This window comes from Eucalyptus grandis, chromosome 6, assembly GCF_016545825.1.
Source record: "Eucalyptus grandis isolate ANBG69807.140 chromosome 6, ASM1654582v1, whole genome shotgun sequence".
Lineage (NCBI taxonomy): Eukaryota > Viridiplantae > Streptophyta > Magnoliopsida > Myrtales > Myrtaceae > Eucalyptus > Eucalyptus grandis.
The window spans coordinates 50,142,756-50,164,372 of NC_052617.1; the positions used below are offsets into that span (position 1 = coordinate 50,142,756).

General features: G+C 39.3%; 2 protein-coding genes across 2 annotated transcripts; one reads left to right on the plus strand and one right to left on the minus strand.

Moving 5' to 3' along the window:
- Positions 1-359: 359 nt before the first annotated feature.
- LOC104450526 (cyclin-A1-1) lies at positions 360-4,888 on the plus strand. Its single transcript, XM_039314785.1, has 11 exons — positions 360-788; positions 1,509-1,872; positions 1,983-2,122; positions 2,874-2,966; positions 3,053-3,186; positions 3,292-3,367; positions 3,469-3,545; positions 3,635-3,668; positions 3,931-4,080; positions 4,163-4,297; positions 4,483-4,888. The coding sequence occupies exons 1-11, from the start codon at positions 567-569 to the stop codon at positions 4,552-4,554; spliced, it is 1,497 nt and encodes a 498-aa protein (XP_039170719.1). The 5' UTR covers positions 360-566; the 3' UTR covers positions 4,555-4,888.
- A 3,120-nt stretch (positions 4,889-8,008) lies between these two features.
- Positions 8,009-10,812, minus strand: LOC104450528 (chalcone--flavonone isomerase). The gene is made up of 4 exons (XM_010065116.3): positions 10,624-10,812; positions 10,333-10,491; positions 8,707-8,930; positions 8,009-8,539 (listed from the first exon to the last, which is right to left on the minus strand). The coding sequence occupies exons 1-4, from the start codon at positions 10,733-10,735 to the stop codon at positions 8,303-8,305; spliced, it is 732 nt and encodes a 243-aa protein (XP_010063418.2). The 5' UTR covers positions 10,736-10,812; the 3' UTR covers positions 8,009-8,302.
- Positions 10,813-21,617: the final 10,805 nt, after the last annotated feature.

Below are 21,617 nucleotides of genomic sequence, written 5' to 3' on the forward strand. Positions count from 1 at the left end.
ACCGTTTCAAATTCGAATTCAAAAAAGCAGCCCGGCTCCTCAGCGACAAGGCTGTGACCTTGTCTACGGCGACTGACATATCGCGCTCCCCGAAGCTGGCGAGCGGGAGCCATTGACCAACCGAGCTCGACCGGTCCCATTCGTCCGTGACGCGAGCGACGCTCAACGCCGGGGAGAAGGGAAGCACGCGTGGGCCCCACTCCGCGACGCTCCTCCCCAACGATAACCGAGCCCGACGGACGGCCAGGATGGCCCCCGCAGTTCAAAATCTGCCCGCCTAAGGCGCACGATGGAAATCAATTATTAAAATCACATTTCAAAAAGCTCTCGCTCTCTCGAATAAAAACCTCAAAAACCCCTTTTTCCAAAATTACCGAAAAACAGAGAAAAATAGAATCGAGAAAAGTCCCTCTCCCTCTCTCCATCTCTCCTTCCTTTTTTGTGAAGAAAGATTGGGGGGATACATCATCGCCGTTGGGAAACGGAGAGGGGGTTACCGGAGCGGGCGGGGGGAGATAGCGATTCGTGTTGAACTGCTGGTCTCGCCGCCGCCGCCGCCGCTCGAGATGTCGAACCAGCACCGGCGCTCCTCCTTCTCGTCCTCCACGACGTCGTCCCTCGCCAAGCGCCACGCCTCTTCCTCCTCCTCCTCGGAGAACGCCGGGAAGGCCTTCGCCGCCGCCGCCGTCCCGTCGCACCTCGCCAAGAAGCGGGCCCCCCTCGGCAACCTGACCAACCTCAAGGCCGGCGATGGCAATTCCCGCAGCTCATCGGCACCATCCACTTTGGTGGGGTTTCCTTCTTTTTTCCGTTTTGTTTTCTGGTTTTGCCTTTTTCATTTTGATGCTTCTGTTGCTGCGTTCTGTTCGGTGCAGAATTGGGATTCCTGTTCTCTCTGCTTCCTCTAATGGACGACCGACTTTCGTTGCGTTTCATGTTTTTCCTCCGTGTATTTCGACCTTTTTCTTTTTCCTTGCGATGCACTTTTTCTTGTTCGATTTTCTTGGGTGATCGACGGTCGCGTGGTCTAGGGTTGGCGGATCATGCCGTGCTCGAAAATGTACGGAAAACCTTGCAAGATTGAGTTTCTTGAAAATCTTTAGGTTCCATCTCAAGAACGTATAGCTTGTTCTGAGAACCAACGTCTTGCACCGATGATCCCTGTTGGTCCTCTGATAGACCGGTGCAGTCGCTGTTTCAGCTCTGCTCGTGAGAAGTGATGCTTAGCAATGTAACTCTATAGATCTCTAAACTGGTTTGGTTCAGTAATTCTCGAGCAGTTGCGTTGCAGATGTTGTCCAATGTTCAAAATGTCGGCACAATTTACGGGGATACCTTTAATGTCTTTTGAGAAAATCCTAGGATGGCCTGAATGCCTAGGAACTTTAGAAGTCGTGTGCAATTGCAGTCTCATATGATTGTGTTCGGTATTTGACCGTAGTATGTCTGTTGAATCTGTACTGACATCTTGTTTATGGAAGAGATGAGCTGAATTTTGAATTTTGAAGGTGGCTAATGCGACGAAACTGGCAAAGACGAGGAAGGGATCTTCTACTTCCAGCTCCATCATGGGCCTCTCGGGAAGTGCTTTACCGAGATATGCTAGCACGAAACCCAGTGGAGTTCTTCCTAGCGTTAATCTTTCCATTCCAAGAATAGAGATAGCCGTTGATCCCATGCCGTGCAGCATGGTTGTTTCGCCCAGTAGATCTGACATGCAATCGGTTTCGCTGGATGAGAGCATGTCCACCTGCGAGTCTTTCAAGAGTCCCGACGTTGAGTATATCGACAATGAGGATGTTTCGGCAGTTGATTCTATCGACAGGAAGACATTTAGCAATCTTTATATCTCAGATGCTGCAGCAAAAACAGGTAATTCTTCAAAACCTAAAATTTAGTGTGCTTTTCATGTGTTGTTCTATGGTTCACAGTGTTTGCCAGTCAGATTGACATTAATTCCTTGGCTACCCATGATTGGCCAGCGGTTAACATTTGCGAGAGAGATGTACTCATGGAAATGGAAACAGATGAGAAGATTGTCAATGTTGACGACAACTACTCGGATCCACAACTCTGTGCAACCATTGCTTGTGACATTTACCAGCACTTACGTGCATCTGAGGTCCAGCCTTTTTTTCTATTCTATTCTAATTTCCTTCTATGAGTTTCACTTCCTAATGTCTGATGGTTTGAGTAATAGGGTTTTCTTTGCATAATTAGAGGAGAAAGCGTGCACTATTAGTTCAGCTCAAGTCAAGTCGGTATAGAGTCCAATTTAGAGAGACAGAGTAGGGGCCTGGGCATTAGTCACTGCTCTCCCCTCAAGAACAAAATCTTGGCAAGGCTGGGAGATCATGCTGACTAAATTAAAGTTATGCTACTTTGTAAAGCTAGATGATCTCATTGTACAGTTTGCAGTTAGTTGAGGATCGAGGTTCTAGGCAATCTAGATGCTGCTGACGACAAATGAAACAAATTAATGGGATGGGGCATTCTAGATCATTTTTGTTTTGAAACAATGGAATCTGATTTTACTTCCTGCCTTTCCATACTTTTCAAAAGTTTCTGATGTAAACGGATGGTTTATGATGACTATTTGACACATCATTTTCGTTAACATAGAAATTCAGAAACAGACATCTGTTTTCACAGGCTACATAACGTACTAAATCACTGTTTGGAAATAAATGGGCAACTGATTGATACCAAACATCATTATGCATGGGCCTATGGCTAGACAGAATCCCGTTGACTTTGGATTTCGTTTTTCTCGGAGTTGGCTAAGCTTACAAAACTTTTTGAGTTTATATACAACACCAATGGCATTTTGAGATTCTCTATCATAATATTTGTTCATCTTGGCTATTTTGCAGGCCAAGAAGAGACCTTCCACTGATTTTATGGATAGAGTACAAAAGGATATAACTGCCAGCATGCGTGCCATCCTAATTGATTGGCTTGTGGAGGTAAAGGCTTTTAACTTATCCAGGGCTGAGAATAAGTTCCTAGTTGTGATGTTGTTTGGAGGCTGAAGTTCCAGGTTGTATCGCAGGTGGCTGAAGAATACAGGCTCGTACCTGATACACTGTACCTGACTGTTAACTACATAGATCGGTATCTTTCAGGAAATGTGATGAATAGACAACGTCTGCAGCTGCTTGGTGTTGCTTGCATGATGATAGCTGCGTAAGAAACAGATTTTTGCATTTCAGGCATTTTTCTTTTCTGAGTGTTGCCGAGGATCTTCTTGTAAAGCCAAAATATTTAAGTACTCATTCTTATCATGGACAGCAAGTACGAGGAGATCTGTGCACCTCAGGTGGAAGAGTTCTGTTACATTACCGACAATACGTACTTCAAGGAGGAGGTTTGCATCTAACATTTTTGTGCAGTAGGCGTTTGATTGGATTTTCCCTGTTTCTATTCTTAAGACTTTTATTAATGCAGTGGAGCTTGATGTTCATGTAGGTATTGCAAATGGAATCTTCTGTGTTGAATTACTTGAAGTTTGAAATGACTGCTCCCACTGTCAAGTGCTTTTTAAGGTATGTCCGTGCTAATTATTACTTGCCATAGTTTTCTTTTTCACATTGCTTCATGAGGTGGTGACTGTTTATTCGGCAATGCAATGTAGACGATTTGTTCGTGCTGCACAAGGCGTGAATGAGGTATTTATCTTCAGCTTTGCAACCAGCTTTCTACATGAACTTAATCTCAAGTCATTTAACTGTATACACTGTTGTGCAATTCATTTGCTTCCACAGCTTACTAATTTTGTTATTTTTTTACTTCTGAAAATTTCTAAGAACAAAATTTGTTTTATGAACTAAAAAATCTACACTATAGGGTCTTCCTGGTTGTCATTAGGAATGCATGATCTTAATGCTAATGAGACTCGGTATTTCTGGCTCTGCTATTTTCTATTTCCAGGTTCCATCTTTGCAACTGGAGTGCATGGCCAACTATATTGCAGAACTCTCTCTACTAGAGTACGATATGCTTTGTTATGCTCCATCTCTTGTAGCTGCATCAGCAATATTTCTGGCCAAATTTGTCATCACCCCTTCGAAGAGACCATGGGTATGACCCTGACTATTTGAATAACTTCTCTTCATACAGAGAGTATGAAGTTGGCTGAGGTTACTTACGCAATATTGTGCAGGACCCGACGTTGCAGCATTACACTCTCTACCAGCCTTCCGATCTGGGAAACTGTGTCAAGGATCTGCATCGGCTGTGTTTTAACAACCATGGTTCGACCTTACCAGCAATCAGGGAGAAGTACAGCCAGCATAAGGTACTGAGCAAGACTTTCTTGCTATCTCTTTGTTTGGAAAATGTGGATTTTTAAGGTTCTCATGCTAAATGAAAGCATTAGTATGGTTTATGGTTTTTTATACTTATATGTTTGTTTTTTTTTTTTTTTTTTTTTTGGTGAAAGTAAGAAATTTTTTATACTTATATGTTGGTATCTGTTTTCAGTACAAATACGTGGCCAAGAAGTATTGCCCTCCCTCGATACCTCCGGAGTTTTTCCACAATCTTGTCTATTAGCCGTTGACGACACTCTGCTCCAATGCTCCGTTGGAACCTATCCTCCGTTTGCGCACCAGCAACTCTTACGTGCTTTCGCCCCATAATCCGGTGATTGTCAAAGAGTGTTGATCTGTATTCACTTCGTAAGATTTTAGGATCTCTGTCCCTTTCCCCATCTTCGTTGCTGAAGTGTAAATCCCCTCCTCTCTTTCGAGTTCCGTCATTTTATTTTGCACCGTTGATGATGTTGTACTCTGGTGCACGCGGTTGATTTTAGCCCGGCTGCATGGCCGTACGGAGGATTAGTAGCTTCTTTATGATGAAATATCGTGGCAGATTTCTTTTTTTCTTTCTGTTCTGTTTTGATTGCTCTTTTTTCCTCCATAGAATGAGCTCACTTCTGCGCAGAAGTTGGTGAAGATACCGGTAAGTTGACTGCTAATGTGAAATTTGAGCTCCCAATCTCTGTGACACAAAAATATTACCCATTCCAAAAGATGGTTCTTAGGTAAAATTACGTGCTAGGTAACTGTGAATACCTTAACCCTCTTGATATGATCTGTTCATGCACAGAGGAAACTTGATTATGTCAAAACATCTCAATTCTCATTTGTTGCAGAGTACACCATCTTCCGGCAGAAAAAAGCTCTTGGTTATCCAGCTACCTCTCTTAACAAAGTAAAATTAGAGTACCCGATCCGGTCTATAAACTTAGAATTCTATGCGGTGTGATATACTGCAAATTAATATTTGAATAAACAACTTATACTTGATGTTCAGCGAGATAATTTGTAACTCAATTTGCGACCTTATTGTGACTCAATTTATGTGGCCGAGTGATGTATGGTCTAGTACACATTCAGGATGAGACCCCGAAATGGTGTAAATGCTTCTTCTTGTTTTGTGTTGTTACTCATCATAAGAAAAAATTAAGACATTTCTGATTTTTTATTTTGCTAAAATTAGCATTGTGATTAGCATAAATGAAGTTGCTTGTAATATACACACCGCAAGTGAACCCAATAGATTTCCCAAATCATAACATCGGATGAGTCAAATATGAACAGAGAGGCTTTGAGTCACCAAAGAATGCATGGAATGAAGCAATCTCTTCGAAGGCCATTGGTCTCACTTTTTGAATTCATTTCAACTTCACTAGCATGAAATATTTAATTATGAAGATAAATAGAGAACTGGAAAGATATAAATGTGGAATCACTTATTTTGATATCATGTGAGATTTTATGATATTACTGTCAATTACTCTTAAAGTTTACATGAATGTATGTTTTAATATTAAGATATTCTATCACCCATGACAATAAGATCTCCATAAGTAGATGGGAGCTTATCTATTTAGGGTGCGTTTGTTTGCGTTTCTGTTTAAAAATTGTTCAAGGGAACAGAAATAGAAAAAAATGTTTCGTTAACAACAATTTTTGAACAAAAAACACGTTTGGTAAACTTGTTCCGGAAATAAAAATAAACAAACACGTTTGGTAAATTTGTATAATTTTTTTATTTCTTTTTTTTTATATTTTTTTCTTATTTTTCCTTTTTCTTTTTTTTTCTTTTTTGGCCGGCCGACGAGGGCGGCGCCTCGCCCACCACGGTGAGGCTCGCCGACCCCCGGCGAGGGTCGGCCGCCTTGGCCGGGTGAGCTTGAGCTCAACCCGATCCGGTGAGGCCGAGCTCGCCCAGCGGGGCGAGGCTAAGCCTCGCCGCGGCCACCGCCCGGCGATGCCGACTCGCCCGATCCGGCGAGGCCGAGCCACCGCCAGTCGGCGTCGCCTAGCGATGGCCGGCGAGGCCGACCCTCGTCGGGGGCCGGCGAGCCTCGTCGTGGCTGGGCGAGGCCGTCGGCCATGGTCGAGATCGCCGCCATGAAAGAAAAAAAGAAGAAGAAAATAAAAAGAAAAAGAAGAAGAAAATAAAAAGAAAAAGAAGAAGAAAATAAAAAAGTGTTTCTCGCTTTGTTTCGAAAATAAGAAATGCAAATTTGTTGTTTCTTATTTTTTTCTTTTTTTTTTAACAAAAGAACAAAAAAGGAATGTAAACGCACCCAAACGCGTTTCGTTTTTTTTTTTTCCCAGAACAAAAACAGAAATTTTTGTTCCTGGGAACAAAAACAGGTGCCAGCCAAATGCAACCTTAGTCAATGGAGTAGGACACTTTTTCTATGTTCAGGTCAGAGCAATACAAAACACTCTTCACTCGAAGACAAAAAAAGAGGTCCATACATATGAATATAGCTAGTAAGTATTACCTATGTTTGGACAACCATGGCAGATTCTTTCAAGGATGTAACATGTTTGAGCACTACCGTTCAGCTGTTATAGCATCGCTGGGAGAGGTCACGTTATAAAGCACCTTTACACACTTTGCTTTTACTTCAAGGAAAAATGATATTATATTGATCCCTAAAATTTGACTCAAATTGTAATGCCATTCTTATAACTTTGATTCATTCAATACGGTGGAGCAATGTCATCTTTTTGTTTGATCAAACAAGTGCGAGAAGTCACCGCAAATTTCTAAATCATTACGAAACATTGCCAATTAGTTCATAAACTATTATCAAATATGCAATTTAGTTCCTAGACTTTCAATTTTTTCAATCTAATCTCTCAACTTTAGATAACAAAGTCAAACCAGTCATTTGGTATTATTCACAAATTTTCATGATTACACTATTCCCTAGATTTTAAAATGTTTTTTCATTTCAGTCCGTTTCCAAAGTCCACAAAAATATGATATATTTAGTATCCTTTTACCTTTATAGTTTTGATAAATATCAAGACAATGCCGTTTTAATATAAGCTTATAATCTCAAAATGTAGAACCTAAATTAGAGTATAGCGAGTTGATATCTCTAGCTATTTTAAGTCTAGGTGTTTTCTAGGACATTTAGAACCGATAGTTCTTCATAATCGCCTAGTTTTTTTATATAAAATTTCGAACTTTTTTTATTTCGTTTTCCATAATTAAATTTAGTGAAGTCTTTCATTTTCAAGCTCTGCAATTAATGACCTAAAATAAAATATTTTCGCAAAAATAAAACACAGATTTACCTTAAATAGAAAATAGGCACAAACAAGATGTAAATTAATATAAATGAGTTTTTATTGATGAATTTATATTATTTATAGATATCTTTATTGAAATACTTAGAACTAAAATAACAACCAGATACAACAACGAATGAGATTTTGCTTTTACTATTATAGAGTTTATAAACTAAAATATACTTGAAACTACCATAGTTTTCATTGGACCAAAATGACAAAAATTCAAAAACCTCATATTTTTTGTTTTGTATGAAATAGATTGGAATGAAAAGTATTCCAAAATTTGGCCAATTGAATATATATGAAAATTTGTGATTAAGTCATACGGGCTGATTTAATTTATTATGGGATGTCAAGATAGATTGAACAAATCGAAATTTAGGGATTAGATTCACATTTTATAATAGTTTAGAAAGTTGTGACTCCTTCTTCTTCTTTTTTTTTACCATTTTGTGATCAAATAAAAATACAAAAGTGAACATTTATGAGAAGTCCACATACCGCGAAGCTGCAAATTTCACACCAAGATCATCGACTAAATATCCAAAGATGAGATTAACATTATTAATGTCATTTTCCCTTAATGACGCTGCTGCTTTATCTCCGCCTTATATAGCGGCAGGTGCCACTGTTCTGCCATTTGATTCCGCTCTCTCCTCCGCCACACCCGACTTGCCCCCGTCATCTCCTCCGCCATTCTACGCGACGTTGACTTTGGCCGCCGCCGCCTTCGGGGCTGCAATCTTGTCGACTTCATCCGCCTTCTTCTCGCAGTCCTTCAGGAGTTCACTAATCCTCGAGGCCAGGCTCGTCTTAGCTTCAGGAGATACGCCGTGCTTGCCGATCATCGACTCGAATATCGCCTCCGTGAGTTGTCTGTTCTCGATCACCGTGTTCGAGGCTTCGGGCACGGATCCATCTTCAGACAATGCAATCTGTAACCCAGAGGAGGGAAAAACAGTTGATGTACAAGTTACATTAAGCCTCAAAGAACTACTTTCCCCTTAGATTTGGCAACAATCAAGAAAGGACAGCTGAGCAAATATTGACCTAACCGTCGACGTGCTCAAGACTTTCGTATTCGTAATACTTAATCACTAACCGTCAATGATCCGTTGGGCGATAGTGTGAATAGAATCGAGGCGCCGGGCGGGAAGGATTGGTCCTTGAAAACCTCGCGGAATTTCTCAACCGCAACAGCCTCGGCATCAGTGTAGGTTCCAACGGATTGCCAGTATTTGACGCAGTTCTCGGTGACCTTCTCTGCGTATTGAGCTCCCGTCAATGGCAATATCATGGTCACCCGGGAGAATTTCTCGAATGGACCTGCGGGGATTCGCCACACCGGTTAATCATCCCAGTCCAGACTTTAAAACAATCGATCACGAGAACAGAGCTGAAAACCGTTTCCTAAGTGAAAGCTGTGCAAAGAGGGAAGACACGATCGCAGTAGTCTACTCCATAATAAATCAGATACGAGCCCGAAAGCGAATTCATTGTTAAAAGTCGACATCTCTGACTCTACTGAATGATGAAACTGGAACTGATTCTAATCTGCAATTTATATTACAGCATGCGCAACTCCCCTGTGTTTCCCACACGAACAGTTTTCTCATTCTCAGCCTCGTATTGGGGAACTACGGAACTGAAATCAAGGTTAAGGAAAACTAAAACCGAAGCTAGCTTAATGAGACCAAAGTGAGCTATGAAGAACAGAGAGGGCGACCAAAGAGTTAGAAATTCATCTTGCAACTGGTTTGGAGGACTGAGTGTTTGTCCCCTACACGACACAAGCACGACAGGTGAAAGAAGAGAAGGTCCTCCTCCTACACCTTGTATCCTCAGCAAGGTTTACATGGCGATCATGAGGCCGACAAAGCTTTGCTTGCACGGAATCTTTGGACAATTAACCATCCAGGCGAAAACGATTTAAAGCAAAAGAACCCGTCCGTGCATCAATCACGTAAAGATGGTCTTGTTCAGTCTAGACCAGCATATTGAAATCAGGGTTCGACGGACAACCAACCAACCTCCGGGACCAAGATGCTGTTTATGGTCTGGTTCAGTCTACACCAAGAACCAGATCGAGCTGGTATCGACAGGTTTGTTTACTATCGGTTCTAATTTAATAGATCAAAGATACAAGAAAAATAGATCATACATTCATATGATCTTTTCAAAGTTTCGTACATGGTAGACATTTCAACGGTAGCTTAGATACTGTTTTAATATTTTTCTATATTAATTGACATACTGTCACTGGGGATTAATTAATTTTTGGAAATTCAGAAGAAGAAAGAGAGAAGGAGAAAGCTGACGTCACGTGAGGTGGCACCACAGTGCCCCATCTCAACTCGCCGATCAGGTCTCCACGACCACGAACAATCGTTACTTTTATACGGTTTAGGAAACCTGATCGTGGGCCCACGAACGTGATGAACGGGCGGATCGGAGCTGGCTCCGACGACGCGAGAGGATCCGGCGCGACGGCCGGCGGTCGGAAGACGTCCACGAAACGTCGTCGGGAACCAAAAGAACAGACGCCAAAAGTCTCCAAATTTTACTCCCCCTCAGACCAAAACAGAGGAAGAAAAAAAGAAAATAAAAAGTCAAAACCCACACTCTGCATCGGCCAATGAGAAACCGCCTCGGACTCCGTCCCTCGCGAGTCACCGGCCGGCGAGCCGCGTCATGATAGGATCGCTCAATAGGAAAAAAGGACACGGACCTGTGACGACGTCTCGGAAGAACTCGACGGAGTCGGCCAGCTCCTCCGCGCTCTTGCCGCTCCACTTGGCGGCGAGCGACGGCAGCGCCGCGTCCTCCAGGTAGACCCCGATCGCCGTGAACTTGATGAACTTCCCCTGGATCTCCAGGCCTCTCGCCCCTGCACCATCCCCCACAAACCAAAAAGCAAAAAAAAAAAGAAAAAAGGTCATAATTTTTTTTTTGTTGCTCCTTCTGGAATCTAAGTGAACGGATGACAACAACGGGGGAAACCAGAAAGACGACGGAGCACCTGCGCCGCCGAGGAAGAGGGTCTTGGCGGAGCCAGGCGGCTTGACGGAGGGCGGGAACTTGACGGACTCGACCTGGACCTCGCTGACGGGGACGGAAGGGGGCGGCGCCATCGTCTGTCGGCTGCTGGTTCGGTGGGGGGTCTTGGAATGTCGACGGCAGAGATGTGGGGCGGAACGGAGTGAGTACAGGGCTTTATGACCGGGGGGAGAGGGATGGTAGATGCGGGTCCACGTGCGTAGGTTCGGCTCCCGCCATCCCCATCCACAGCGGCCGCTCAACGCTCCCACGTGTACGGCCAGATCTCGCTTCACCCGTTGAGGATTAACAAATTTCCATCGGGAGAGCCAATGACTGAACGCCCTCGCCTGACTAGCTCGCGCGCGTTCGGGACGGGCGATGTTACGCTACGGGCCCGTGTTTCTGTGCTTTCACCCTAATGGTGCGACCCAACGCCTGTGGGCCGTCGATCCCGACGGATCTCGGCGTGTCCGCGTGATCTGACTGCTCCCGTTTATCTTGATTCTTGGGTTGCGCGAGGACGTAAAAAGGTCAACGGCGACTTTTGAGCGGGCTTCCCGTGTTGATATCTACAGGAGTTTTTCTTAAGAGTTTGGACAGTTTCATCTAAGTAGATAATAAATTTTCAAATCCCAAAAGAGTAAAAGATCAGTATCTCCCCAATTCGAGCATAGCTCATGATGGACTAAAGATAGATGAAACGTTGGATGCGGACTCACTATGTTTCACAAGCTCCAATCAATATTATTTTGGAAAAATGTTATAAGTAGTCCTTAAATTTAAACTCAATGTGTAATATAATTCTTTATAATTTATTCAATTTATTCAATATGTGCAATGTAATTTTAATTTTTTGAACTATATGAAAATATTTAATGTTTAATGGAATGATCACGTTAATCATTTTCATACAGTATATTGAACAAGTAACAAAAATTCATGAACTATATTAAATATGTATCGCAAGTCATGGATCACATTAAACAGATTAAAAGCTCATCAATCATATTGAACATTAAGTTGAAATTCAGGAATTACATTGAATAAATTAAAATTTCATGGATCACATTCCATTTGTGTCATTATCCCTATTATTTTATGGTGGATTGAATTAGGCAACAACCTATTATTCATATGTATTAAGAGATTTCACAAAAGAAAGAGAACTTATTTTAAACTTCCGATATAATTTTGCACTTTAATTTTGGTTATGTGGACGATCCTTACATTTTATGGAATTAACTACAGCTAGTCCTGAACTGTCACATTAGTAAAGATAGGGGTAGGGATATCAATAATCCTTACATTTTTGCTCATTTTTTGATATCATCTCTAAACTTTTCTAATTTCTACTTAACCCGATACTTCCACTAAAAATTTGACGAAATTTTGCTTATGTAATCGTTAAAGTTCTTTACTTATCATTTTTAATTCAATTCCATTCTTGAACTCTATTTATTTATTCAATTCCCTCCTTCAATTATAGATTTATCTAGCAACCTTCGCTCGAGCGTGATGAAGCTCGTCCGGTATTTTTCATGGTAAACCTCGATGACCCTACTAATCTAGGACCTACGCTGCCCTTTCGTTTTCGCGATAGACAAGAAACTTCAATGCGAAACGCGTATCGTAAAGGAGGATAAACGGAAGCGACGAAGGGAGATGGGGTTAGGTGGCGCGGGCGCGTGATGGGGGGAAGAGGCGAGGGTAGGTTGGAACGTGGATCCAGAACCCCCACGGCCTCCACCGGTCGCTCTTCTCCGCCTGTCTGGCCTCTCCATTTACTTCGTCTACCTACTGATCATCCACCATCACCCCCTTCGTAAATTCACTGTTCCGCCTAATTCCATATGGATGACCAAATGCCTCAATAAAACACTTCTACCCTTCAAACAAATTAAAAAAAAAGAAAAAGAAAAGAATCAATCTTACTAGTGGCATCACAATACCCATTCATTCATTTTTGACCTTTGCGACCCGTGTCGGTCGCAATTTAAAAAAAAAAAAAAAAAAACTAAAGAAAGAAAAGAGGAAGAATAAAAAGAAAATAAATAAATAAAAATCGCCCACATCAGTGCCGACCATGACACTTTATTTTGGCTGGATGGACTTGACTAATAAAATATGAAAATGTTTAGGATTGCATTAGCAAAATTGAAAATATTATTGAATTGATAAAAGCGCAATATGTACGAATGCCAATTTAGTCTTAAAAATCATTTCACAATTTTGTCAATGCAATCTTTAGGGTGAATTTTGGTTGGAAATTGCTAATGTGACAATCTAATCGGCATTGAATGATCTGGGGATGATCAAGATTGTATGAATACCTTTTCTATTTTTGCCAATTTAATTTATCTGATCAATTTTGACGTAGATGCTTTTTAATAATATTTTATTATTTCATATTTTTATTAATTTTCTTATATTTTCCTTTCTTTTTTTCCCCCTTATTTCATTCTCCTCCAGTTGGTTGCCATCGGCGACTAGCCAAAGGCGAGGGTCGGTGAGGCTTGCCCTCATTGGCCACTAACGAGGCTTAGCCACGCAAACCCTCACCTTTGGCCAGTCGCTATCGGTGATGGCGATCGACTAAAGGAGAAGGAAGTAGGAAAAAGAGAAAGAAAAAGAAAGGGAAAAGAAAATAAAAAATATTAAAAATTAATTAAATTTGTAAAAAATATTATTACAAAATTGTCCATGTCAACATTTGCCGGATGGCCTGTGCCAATCGGTGTCCACATTAGTATGGGCCAACTCAATTTTATTGGATGGATTAAATTGATACAAATACAAAAGACTTTGGACTAAATTTGTTAGAAAAAAAATGTTTATGCTTGAATTTGCATTTTTTTTTTTTTTTTTGTAATTTTTCCCTTTCACTGATGCTATTTGGTAATGTATAGTCATTATTTGACTTATAATAAGTTGTTTTTATTGAAGACTTTTTGGGAAAATTTGATGTTATGAATTTTAGAGACATAATTTGTTAAACTATATTTCTTTGAACCCATGATACTAAGCTTGTCAAACAGGTGGGATGGTCCGACCAAAAAAAAAACAGGTGGGATGGGTAGATGTCGATCGGTTTGGATATGGATTTGTGATCCATTTTGATAGTTGTACACAGTACATACCGACAAACCCAACTAGTATGCATATTTATTTTTCCTTCTCTTGGCCATTCAACTAGTATAAGAGGTTTCCCATGAGCAAAGGACCGTACTTGATTGAAGAAGACCATGCAAAGCCGTCTAGGATTTCTAGAACATTTTTAGAGACAAGACGGCACGATAAATGTGTAGGGTTCTAGCGCATTCTTAGCATAAATGTCGGAAGTTGGTAAATGGGGAGATGTGATCTTATCCAATAAATCGAATGTCAATTAACGGTTGTAATGGAGGGATTTCTTGTATACATAAGAGATCTCTTCCCTCATTTTATATCCATCCAAACATTTTAGTAATAAAAGCATTCTCTCCTAGAGATTTTCTCTCTAAAACTTTCTAATTCTGATCTGGATGAGAATGATATAACTAATTAAATGAAGACTTTAAGAAAGTGTTCTAATTAGTCTTTCACCCGTGCTATTTGGTAATGTATGGTCGCTATTTGATTCATAATAGGCATTGTTTTTATTTAAGACTTTTGGGAAAATTTGATGTTATGGGTTTTAGAGACGTAATTTGTTAAACTATATTTCTTTGGTTCCATGATACTAGGCTTGTCAAATAGACGGTCCGGGTTAGTTTGGGTTCAGATATGGATTTGTTACCTATTTTGATAGCCCTATATAATACATGCCAACAAACCCAACCGGTCCTACATTTATTTTTCTTTCTCTTGGCCACTTAACTGGTATGAGTAGGCACCAACTACATGCATGGTTGAGACAGAACTTAATTTTTCTCAGCTACTGGTCCTAAGATCACGACCAATATTATGTTAAATTGCACATATGAATCCCTAGCAAAAAAAAGGCATGTGGAATGGATGGAAAAAGCTATTTATAAAAACTACCTTGTCTACTCCTTGATGTCAAGATTTTTCACACTTATAAAGACTATAATCCACGTTCTCCAACCTATTGCAACTCGCCATATGAATATGAGATATTGACATTAGTCGCTTTTTGGTTGCCTTTGGTCTTCATCTTCATTATTTCCTTAAAAAATTGTAAATCGTGTATTGCATTTCATATTTCCGCAAGTAGTATTATAAAGTTAAGTTTAGAGACATTTTGGTCATTATCTTAAACTCAAAAGGGCATAATAGTCTTTACAAAAAAAAGAAAGGCATAATAGTCAATATCTAAATCCATGAAGGTATTTTAGTCATTTTGAAAACCTGCGGATATGTGAGTAATTTCCATGAAAATTGGGCCAAAGGGGGTGGTCTGGACAAACCACAGCCAGGTCATGGCCTTGCCAGGCTAGGCCGCCCAGTTACGGCAAGCCCTTGACATTGTCTGACCATCTATTTCCCATTCGCGTTCAGATAAGAGCGTGTGCCTTTTTTGGGTGCTGTTAGATAATTGTATCTCGCATTGGCAACGAGTGGAAAGCAACGTCTCTTCGACATAAACAAGCAAACTGACGTTCGGCCAATAGCTAATTTTGGGTAGTCAATATATTTAGACGAAGGCATATAGGCGTGTGCGAGAAGGTAGTCCTAAATTCTAACAGCACAAATCCAACCATCGAGCTATCGAAAATTGTGCGTAGTTGGATTAAAAGACATCCTTGTGATGATGTTCCATTTGCCAATTCTCATGGTATCATTGTCCAATATAATAATTAGCATCTTTCTATTTAAAGGAATCCATACTTAAGAATTCCTTCTGTTCAAGCACGACACATCAACTATATAAGAGCAATTAAAATTTCTGTCTTGTGTTCTAGTCTGATTAGAGAAGCTAATTAAGTCCTCCAACTTCAGCTCTTCGAGTAGCAATTTTTTCCATGGCTCCAACACAAGTGACGACTTTACGCGCGGACGTCTATTCATCAGCAGACGAGACCCCTACGGGGCTGCCAGATGATCGAGAAAACATGCAAAGGGGCGAGCTTTTCAGCAAGTTCACTATGGTTTTTTTCTCGATGCTCGAGTGGGAAAATGTCCGACGTTGCGCTGAGGCGATCATGTCGTTAAAGCGAAGATTGTTCTGCGGAGGTCGTCTTTTTGAAGATTCCGAGATGGGTTCTCCTGTTGAGATCGATACAAGCTATGTCGACAGTGTCTTTCTGGAACTAACCATGTACATTCGAGGGGTGCTGGGGGACGACCGCTGTTCTCACCTCCGGAAAATACCAATTTTTGTGAGCTGCGAGCTTGTTCTGGTGCAGAGAGAGCAATTGGAATGGGACAAGTGGACAAGTGGACCCCAGACCCCAGCAAGTTCCAGCTGCGAGAGCCGCCATCGATGCTCTCGATAAGGCACTCGGCGACGTATTTGTTGAAAATTTTCTATAATATGGGTTTACATTAATTAATTATTTTTTTATTTTAAATAATTGAATTAATGGATATTTTAATATTTGTTGAACCCTACAATAATTTATTAAAATTGGGTTTAATATTTATTGATAATGGGCCTGTTGAAAGAAGTCAAGTGTAAGCAATTTTGTTTAACTGAAATATGTAATAAGAATAACTCAATTGACACGCTATTGATTATGGTTTGTTAGGTCCCCTCTTTAGTCTATAAAATGGTAGGTTATACCAATCGCTTGCTCAATTCCATTCAAAGCTGTTATACTGAAATAGGTTGGAAGATATAGCATTTCAATAGATCTCTAATTATCAGAGCGATTTATTTTTCTTCAAGTGAAGCAATTGCTCAAATATATACGTTTTATTCCGTAGTGCTTATTGATCTCGTTATTTTATAGTCATATATGGATTCGATTTTTCTTGATTAATAAGTTATTTATGTGAATAATTTTTTACATGTGGTATCGAGCCTATAATATATGTAGAACCCTTCTTTTTTTAATGGAAAAATTCGAAATTTTCCTCTTTAAGTCGAATATGGGCGTTATTTTTTAGTGTGGATTTTTTGCTCAATTGATCTTGAAACCATAGGGTTTTATTTAACATGTCAAGATATTTCCAACCATATATAATTTGTATAATTTCATTGAGAATTGAGAGAGAACTTTAAATTTGAAATTCTAAGGTTTATACATGAAAAAGTTCTAGAATTTTTAAATTACTTGCAATTGATTGATGTTCGTTGTAAATCGTTGCATGGGTGTTGTTATATATATGTTCTAGCATCATTTTGTTGCATTAAGGTAAGTTTTTAATGCTTAAATTTAAGAAAATTGAATTGCAGCCATGGGAGTGTTAGATCCGAATTTCTTGAAGCCTGAATATGGTTGAATTCTTAGATTGTTTTTGATTAATTAGTTGTTCATGTGATCTCTCTTTGCGTGCTTGCTATCTTCCACAATCCATCGGAGCGAATTAGGGCTACGTGCGTTGGGCTGACCGCTTTCATTGTGCAGATGACGATTTGAATGCTAGTCTGTGTTTCTTTCGCTTGCTCTCACGCGTGTATTCTATAGTTCGTGGTGGATTGTTTCCCCGTTGTCCCTCTGGGCAGATTGTGTCCATGGATGGATATAGGAGCGCAATGCTCACGGGCATCCATGTCAGGATTATGGGAATGAACCAATCGAGTTTTTAAGGGGGACAAGTTAAAAGGTTGAGCTGGAAACCTTATGGGTATTCTAGCATAATAATATTGATGAATGGTTCTCGAAGATGTGGAATGTTAGAGTTAGAAAGATGTCAAATTTCGGAAAAATCGGGGAATGGCAGTGATATTGGTGTATCTAGAGCGAGAAAGTGCTGCTGCTGTCTTTGATAGAAAGCTGCCATACACAAGAAAACCTCCTCTATGGGGGCACTTGGATTGTAGTAGGAGGAATTGCTATCAAATTAAATCTTGAAAGATCGCTTGGCTGTCCTGAATATAATGTGCATTTCAAACTAAATGGAAAAATTTGAGCATCCTAAACTACTTGAAAAGAGGGGAAATACGAAATAGTTGTTAGAGTTGTCTAGGGTGTATGGATGCGCCCACTTGGAAGCAATTCCAATCTGTCCTTCTTCAAATACCGTGTCCTGTAATGTAGAGATTGGGGAGCATGGCATGCCAATTGTAGAACTCCCCAACAAATTCGGGAGCAGCTTTCCTCTTTTAATTATCACGTGTCTTCAACATGCTTTTCTGATGAAGCTAACAAGGAGCAAAGGCCTCTATGCTTAAGCTTTGAACGTTTAGGGGCTTCACTATAGGACATTGGGTTTCTATTTCTAAACATCAATGGGAGTTTATTTTTGAAGTTCCGAGTCATGTGACCCGGTTTTGCAGGTAATTTGGGACCCGGCTAGAGGTTGAAGAAGACCTCCAGCCGGGCCTGGGCCTAAATATGGCCTTTCACCCATATATATATATTTTAAAATTCGTGGGCTATGTGAACAACCCATTTCATGGGCCAATTTTCAATTAAAAGGGAGATGGGCTCCTGCACACATGGGCCATTCTCAATTAAAAAGGAGTGGGCAGTGTGAGGGTTTAGGATTCGTGGGTCTGGCCCGCAGTCCGATTTGGGCTGCTCGTGGGTCTTGGGCCCGTGGGAGTCCGAAATATTAAAATAAAAAAATAAAATATATTTAAAAAAATTGTGGCAAAAATTGTCGCTTGAAAAATGCAATATGATCTTTGGAAGCATATGTTGTAAAGTGTTTCCTATTATGTGATGAATTTTGGGCATAAATTTATGGAGTTTCCTATTGATAAAATTAGTATGTACAATTATTCGCCCAAAGGGGGTTATTGTATATATTAATTTGGAAAATAGCATGAACATTAATTCCTATATTTGAAAGATGATGATGTATAATTGAAAAATATTTATCTGCCCAAATGGGATAAATGTTTTGAAAATTATATATAATTCTCCTCTATATTGATATTATGGAGAAGTATAATTTAAATGATTTGTCTGCCTAAAGGGGATTGACTCTTGACAATTATATGGAATTCTCCTTGTTTTTTTTTTTTTTTTTTTTTGGTAAGGTATGGAATTCTCCTTGTTATTGCTTTACAAATTTCATGATGTGCAAAATAATTGTGCATTATACACTCCGTCTAAAGGGGAGTTTATAATGTACTAATTATTTTTGTTGAATTGCTTATTGCCCATAATTGATCTTATTGCATTATGTGTGACAAACACTTACCTTTACTGTAAACAACAATAATGTCACGGTTAAAATGTTAATTAGATTAAATATTATACTGTTAAAGACTTGGTCAAAAAGAAGAAGAAGGAGATATTGTGATCGAGAATATTATAACTGAGTCAATGTTAGCTAATTCTTTAACAAAAGGCTTGTGACCCATTTTGTTTAAATAACGTGTAAAGAATATTGGTGTTTTAGATTCTTTTGATTTTTTTTTTTGTTAGTGGGAGTTATATAATTTGTATTTTCTGGATATTATAATTATATGCGAATTGATACTGTTTTTATGATGTCCATTAAAGTATTTATTTTTAATGATCATTATTGTTGATTCTATTGTTATCCTTTCTCCTGTTAACTGAGAAATGGAAGTATAAAATAGTATTTTTAAACAAATTTTAGTTTAAAGATGATTGTATGTCACTGATTATGAAATTTCACGTTGGATTGTGACATAATTGTGCAATTTCATGTTGTTTAGAAATTGCGTTAATGCAGTTTCATGTTGTTAAGAAATTGCATTGATGACCGATAAGAAATAATGTATATTTTGATCACATGTTGGCACTATTTCTTACTATAGTACTAGGTTCATGATCCATGAAAATATAATACTTACTTTATGTGATTATGGAAGGTCATGTGTTGTGGTATTTTCTTAACACACTGATCTCCATAGTCCTATATTAAGATTATATAGGATTGATTTTGAGATGCCGTTAGAATATTATTTTTTAAAGTTGTGGCCACATAAAACAAAATTTTCAGTTATTAACCCGATAGTGTCGTTTTTAATATATAATCTTTTTCCAAATAAAAATAAGTTAATTAATGTACCCCAAGTGGGAGAATGTTGGAAATTTTCTATAATATGGGTTTACATTAATTAATTTATTTTCTATTTTAAATAATTGAGTTAATAGATATTCTAATATTTGTTGAATCCTACAGTGATTTTATTGAATTGGGTATTAGCATCTATTGATAACGGGCCTAGTTAAACAGCGAAGTGTAGGCAATTGTGTTTAATTGAAGCCCAAAATAAGAAGGGCCTAGTTGACACGCTGTTGATTAGGGTTTGCTAGGTCCCATCTCTAGCCTATAAAATGGTAGGTTATATTAATTAGTTGCTGAATCCAATTGAAAGCTGCTATACTAAAATAGGTTATCTGGTATTCCAATAGATCTCTGATTATCAGAGCGATTTATTTTTCTTCAATTGGAGCAATGGCTCAAACAGGTACGTTTTATTTCGTTGTGCTTATTGATTTCGATGTTTTATAGTCATATATGGATCCGATTTTTCTTGATTAATAAGTTCTTTATATGAATAATTTTCTACAATATCATATAAGATTTGCTTGGAACAACTTGAATGTGATGTGCAAGTTGCGTGCATGCCGTGTAACCACGTGTATCACCTTGATTGTATTGTCAGGTGATCGGAGATGAGCCACTTGTTTTATTGTGCCGTTTCGCTTTGCTCACCTGTTAACTCAATATATCCGATGCATGTCTATATATACATAGAATGTTGATGAAAAGTAGGATGGTTTAGTGACAACTTTAACATGACTCTTTTATGTGTTTATTGAACTCGACCTTTTATTGCTTGAAACCTTTATTCATACTCATACGTAAATCCTCCCTGGATCTACTTTGTGCTTCGTATTTGTATATTATCGCATTATGAATTTGTCAGGTCATATTTGTTCTTGAAAGTTTCTTCTCTATCAGATTAATGAAAAAAATGCTGCATGCCTAGATAATTATTACAAACATGAATAAAGACCTTAAATAATCATGTTGATCTCTCTCAAATTGCTCAACACACCTCTCTCTATCCCCCTCTCTCCTCTGCATTGTCACTACTATCTTAAAGCCGCCTTGATTTGGTAGATTTGAACTCAATTTATATGCTAATATTAATGTTGAGATTGTGCAACCATTGAGGGGATTCGATGGTCCATCTGATCATGATGATGAAGGTGATGTAATGATATTTGAGGTCATAAACACTTTAGTGGGTCGATGGTTTGAATAATGTATATGCGGGCTTTTGGTTAAATATGGATGTAAGGATGATTGTTGGCCCAACCTTCTTCTTAGTATTTGGAAGATGGACGTAAAAGAAAGATGTATATGTATGTTATTTAAACTTGTTAAATTTCTATTACTAAATGATGTTATTGCTTTATTATCCTTCCAGGTGTTCAAAAGAATAATAAACAAACTAAGGAAAGATCTCGTGTTCCTTGTGATGTTTTGGGTTGCCACGCAAGTGGCTTCAACCCGACCAGCAAGGAACAAGGCTTAACTATTGGTGACTTGAATGCAAAACTTGGGTACTTGGGCACAATTGTGAGGACGTGGGCACGGACACTAGGTTCTTAAGACCAGCCTTTGTAGACTTGGGCTTGGCTACTAGTGACGTGGGTATGAGAGTCAGATACTTAGGTATGGCTATTAAGGACCTAGGCACAAGCATTGAGGTTCCGAGGACTTGGGCCAAACGTCAATGGACCGGGGCTCAATCTTTGTGGACTTGAGCTTGTCCTCTATAAATTTAACCAGGCATTTATCGACTAGGACCTAAGTGTTGGTGATTTGGGCACAAGAATCAAGTACCAGGCCATGGGCGCTAGGGACTAGAATATAGGCACCCAAGTGCTACCTTGGGCACAAGCACTAGAATCTTGGGCATGGCCATTAAGGTCT

What these genes read in the sequence shown, in the direction of transcription:
- LOC104450526 (XM_039314785.1), top strand. Translation starts at nt 567, where the DNA reads ATGTCGAACCAGCACCGGCGCTCCTCCTTCTCGTCCTCCACGACGTCG. An exon ending in ATACGTACTTCAAGGAGGAG is followed by an intron (nt 3,368 to 3,468) that starts GTTTGCATCTAA and finishes ATGTTCATGTAG; the next exon opens with GTATTGCAAATGGAATCTTC. An exon ending in AGAAGTACAGCCAGCATAAG is followed by an intron (nt 4,298 to 4,482) that starts GTACTGAGCAAG and finishes ATCTGTTTTCAG; the next exon opens with TACAAATACGTGGCCAAGAA.
- LOC104450528 (XM_010065116.3), bottom strand. Translation starts at nt 10,735, where the DNA reads ATGGCGCCGCCCCCTTCCGTCCCCGTCAGCGAGGTCCAGGTCGAGTCC. An exon ending in CCTCTTCCTCGGCGGCGCAG is followed by an intron (nt 10,492 to 10,623) that starts GTGCTCCGTCGT and finishes GGGATGGTGCAG; the next exon opens with GGGCGAGAGGCCTGGAGATC. An exon ending in CTTCCGAGACGTCGTCACAG is followed by an intron (nt 8,931 to 10,332) that starts GTCCGTGTCCTT and finishes GAATCCCCGCAG; the next exon opens with GTCCATTCGAGAAATTCTCC.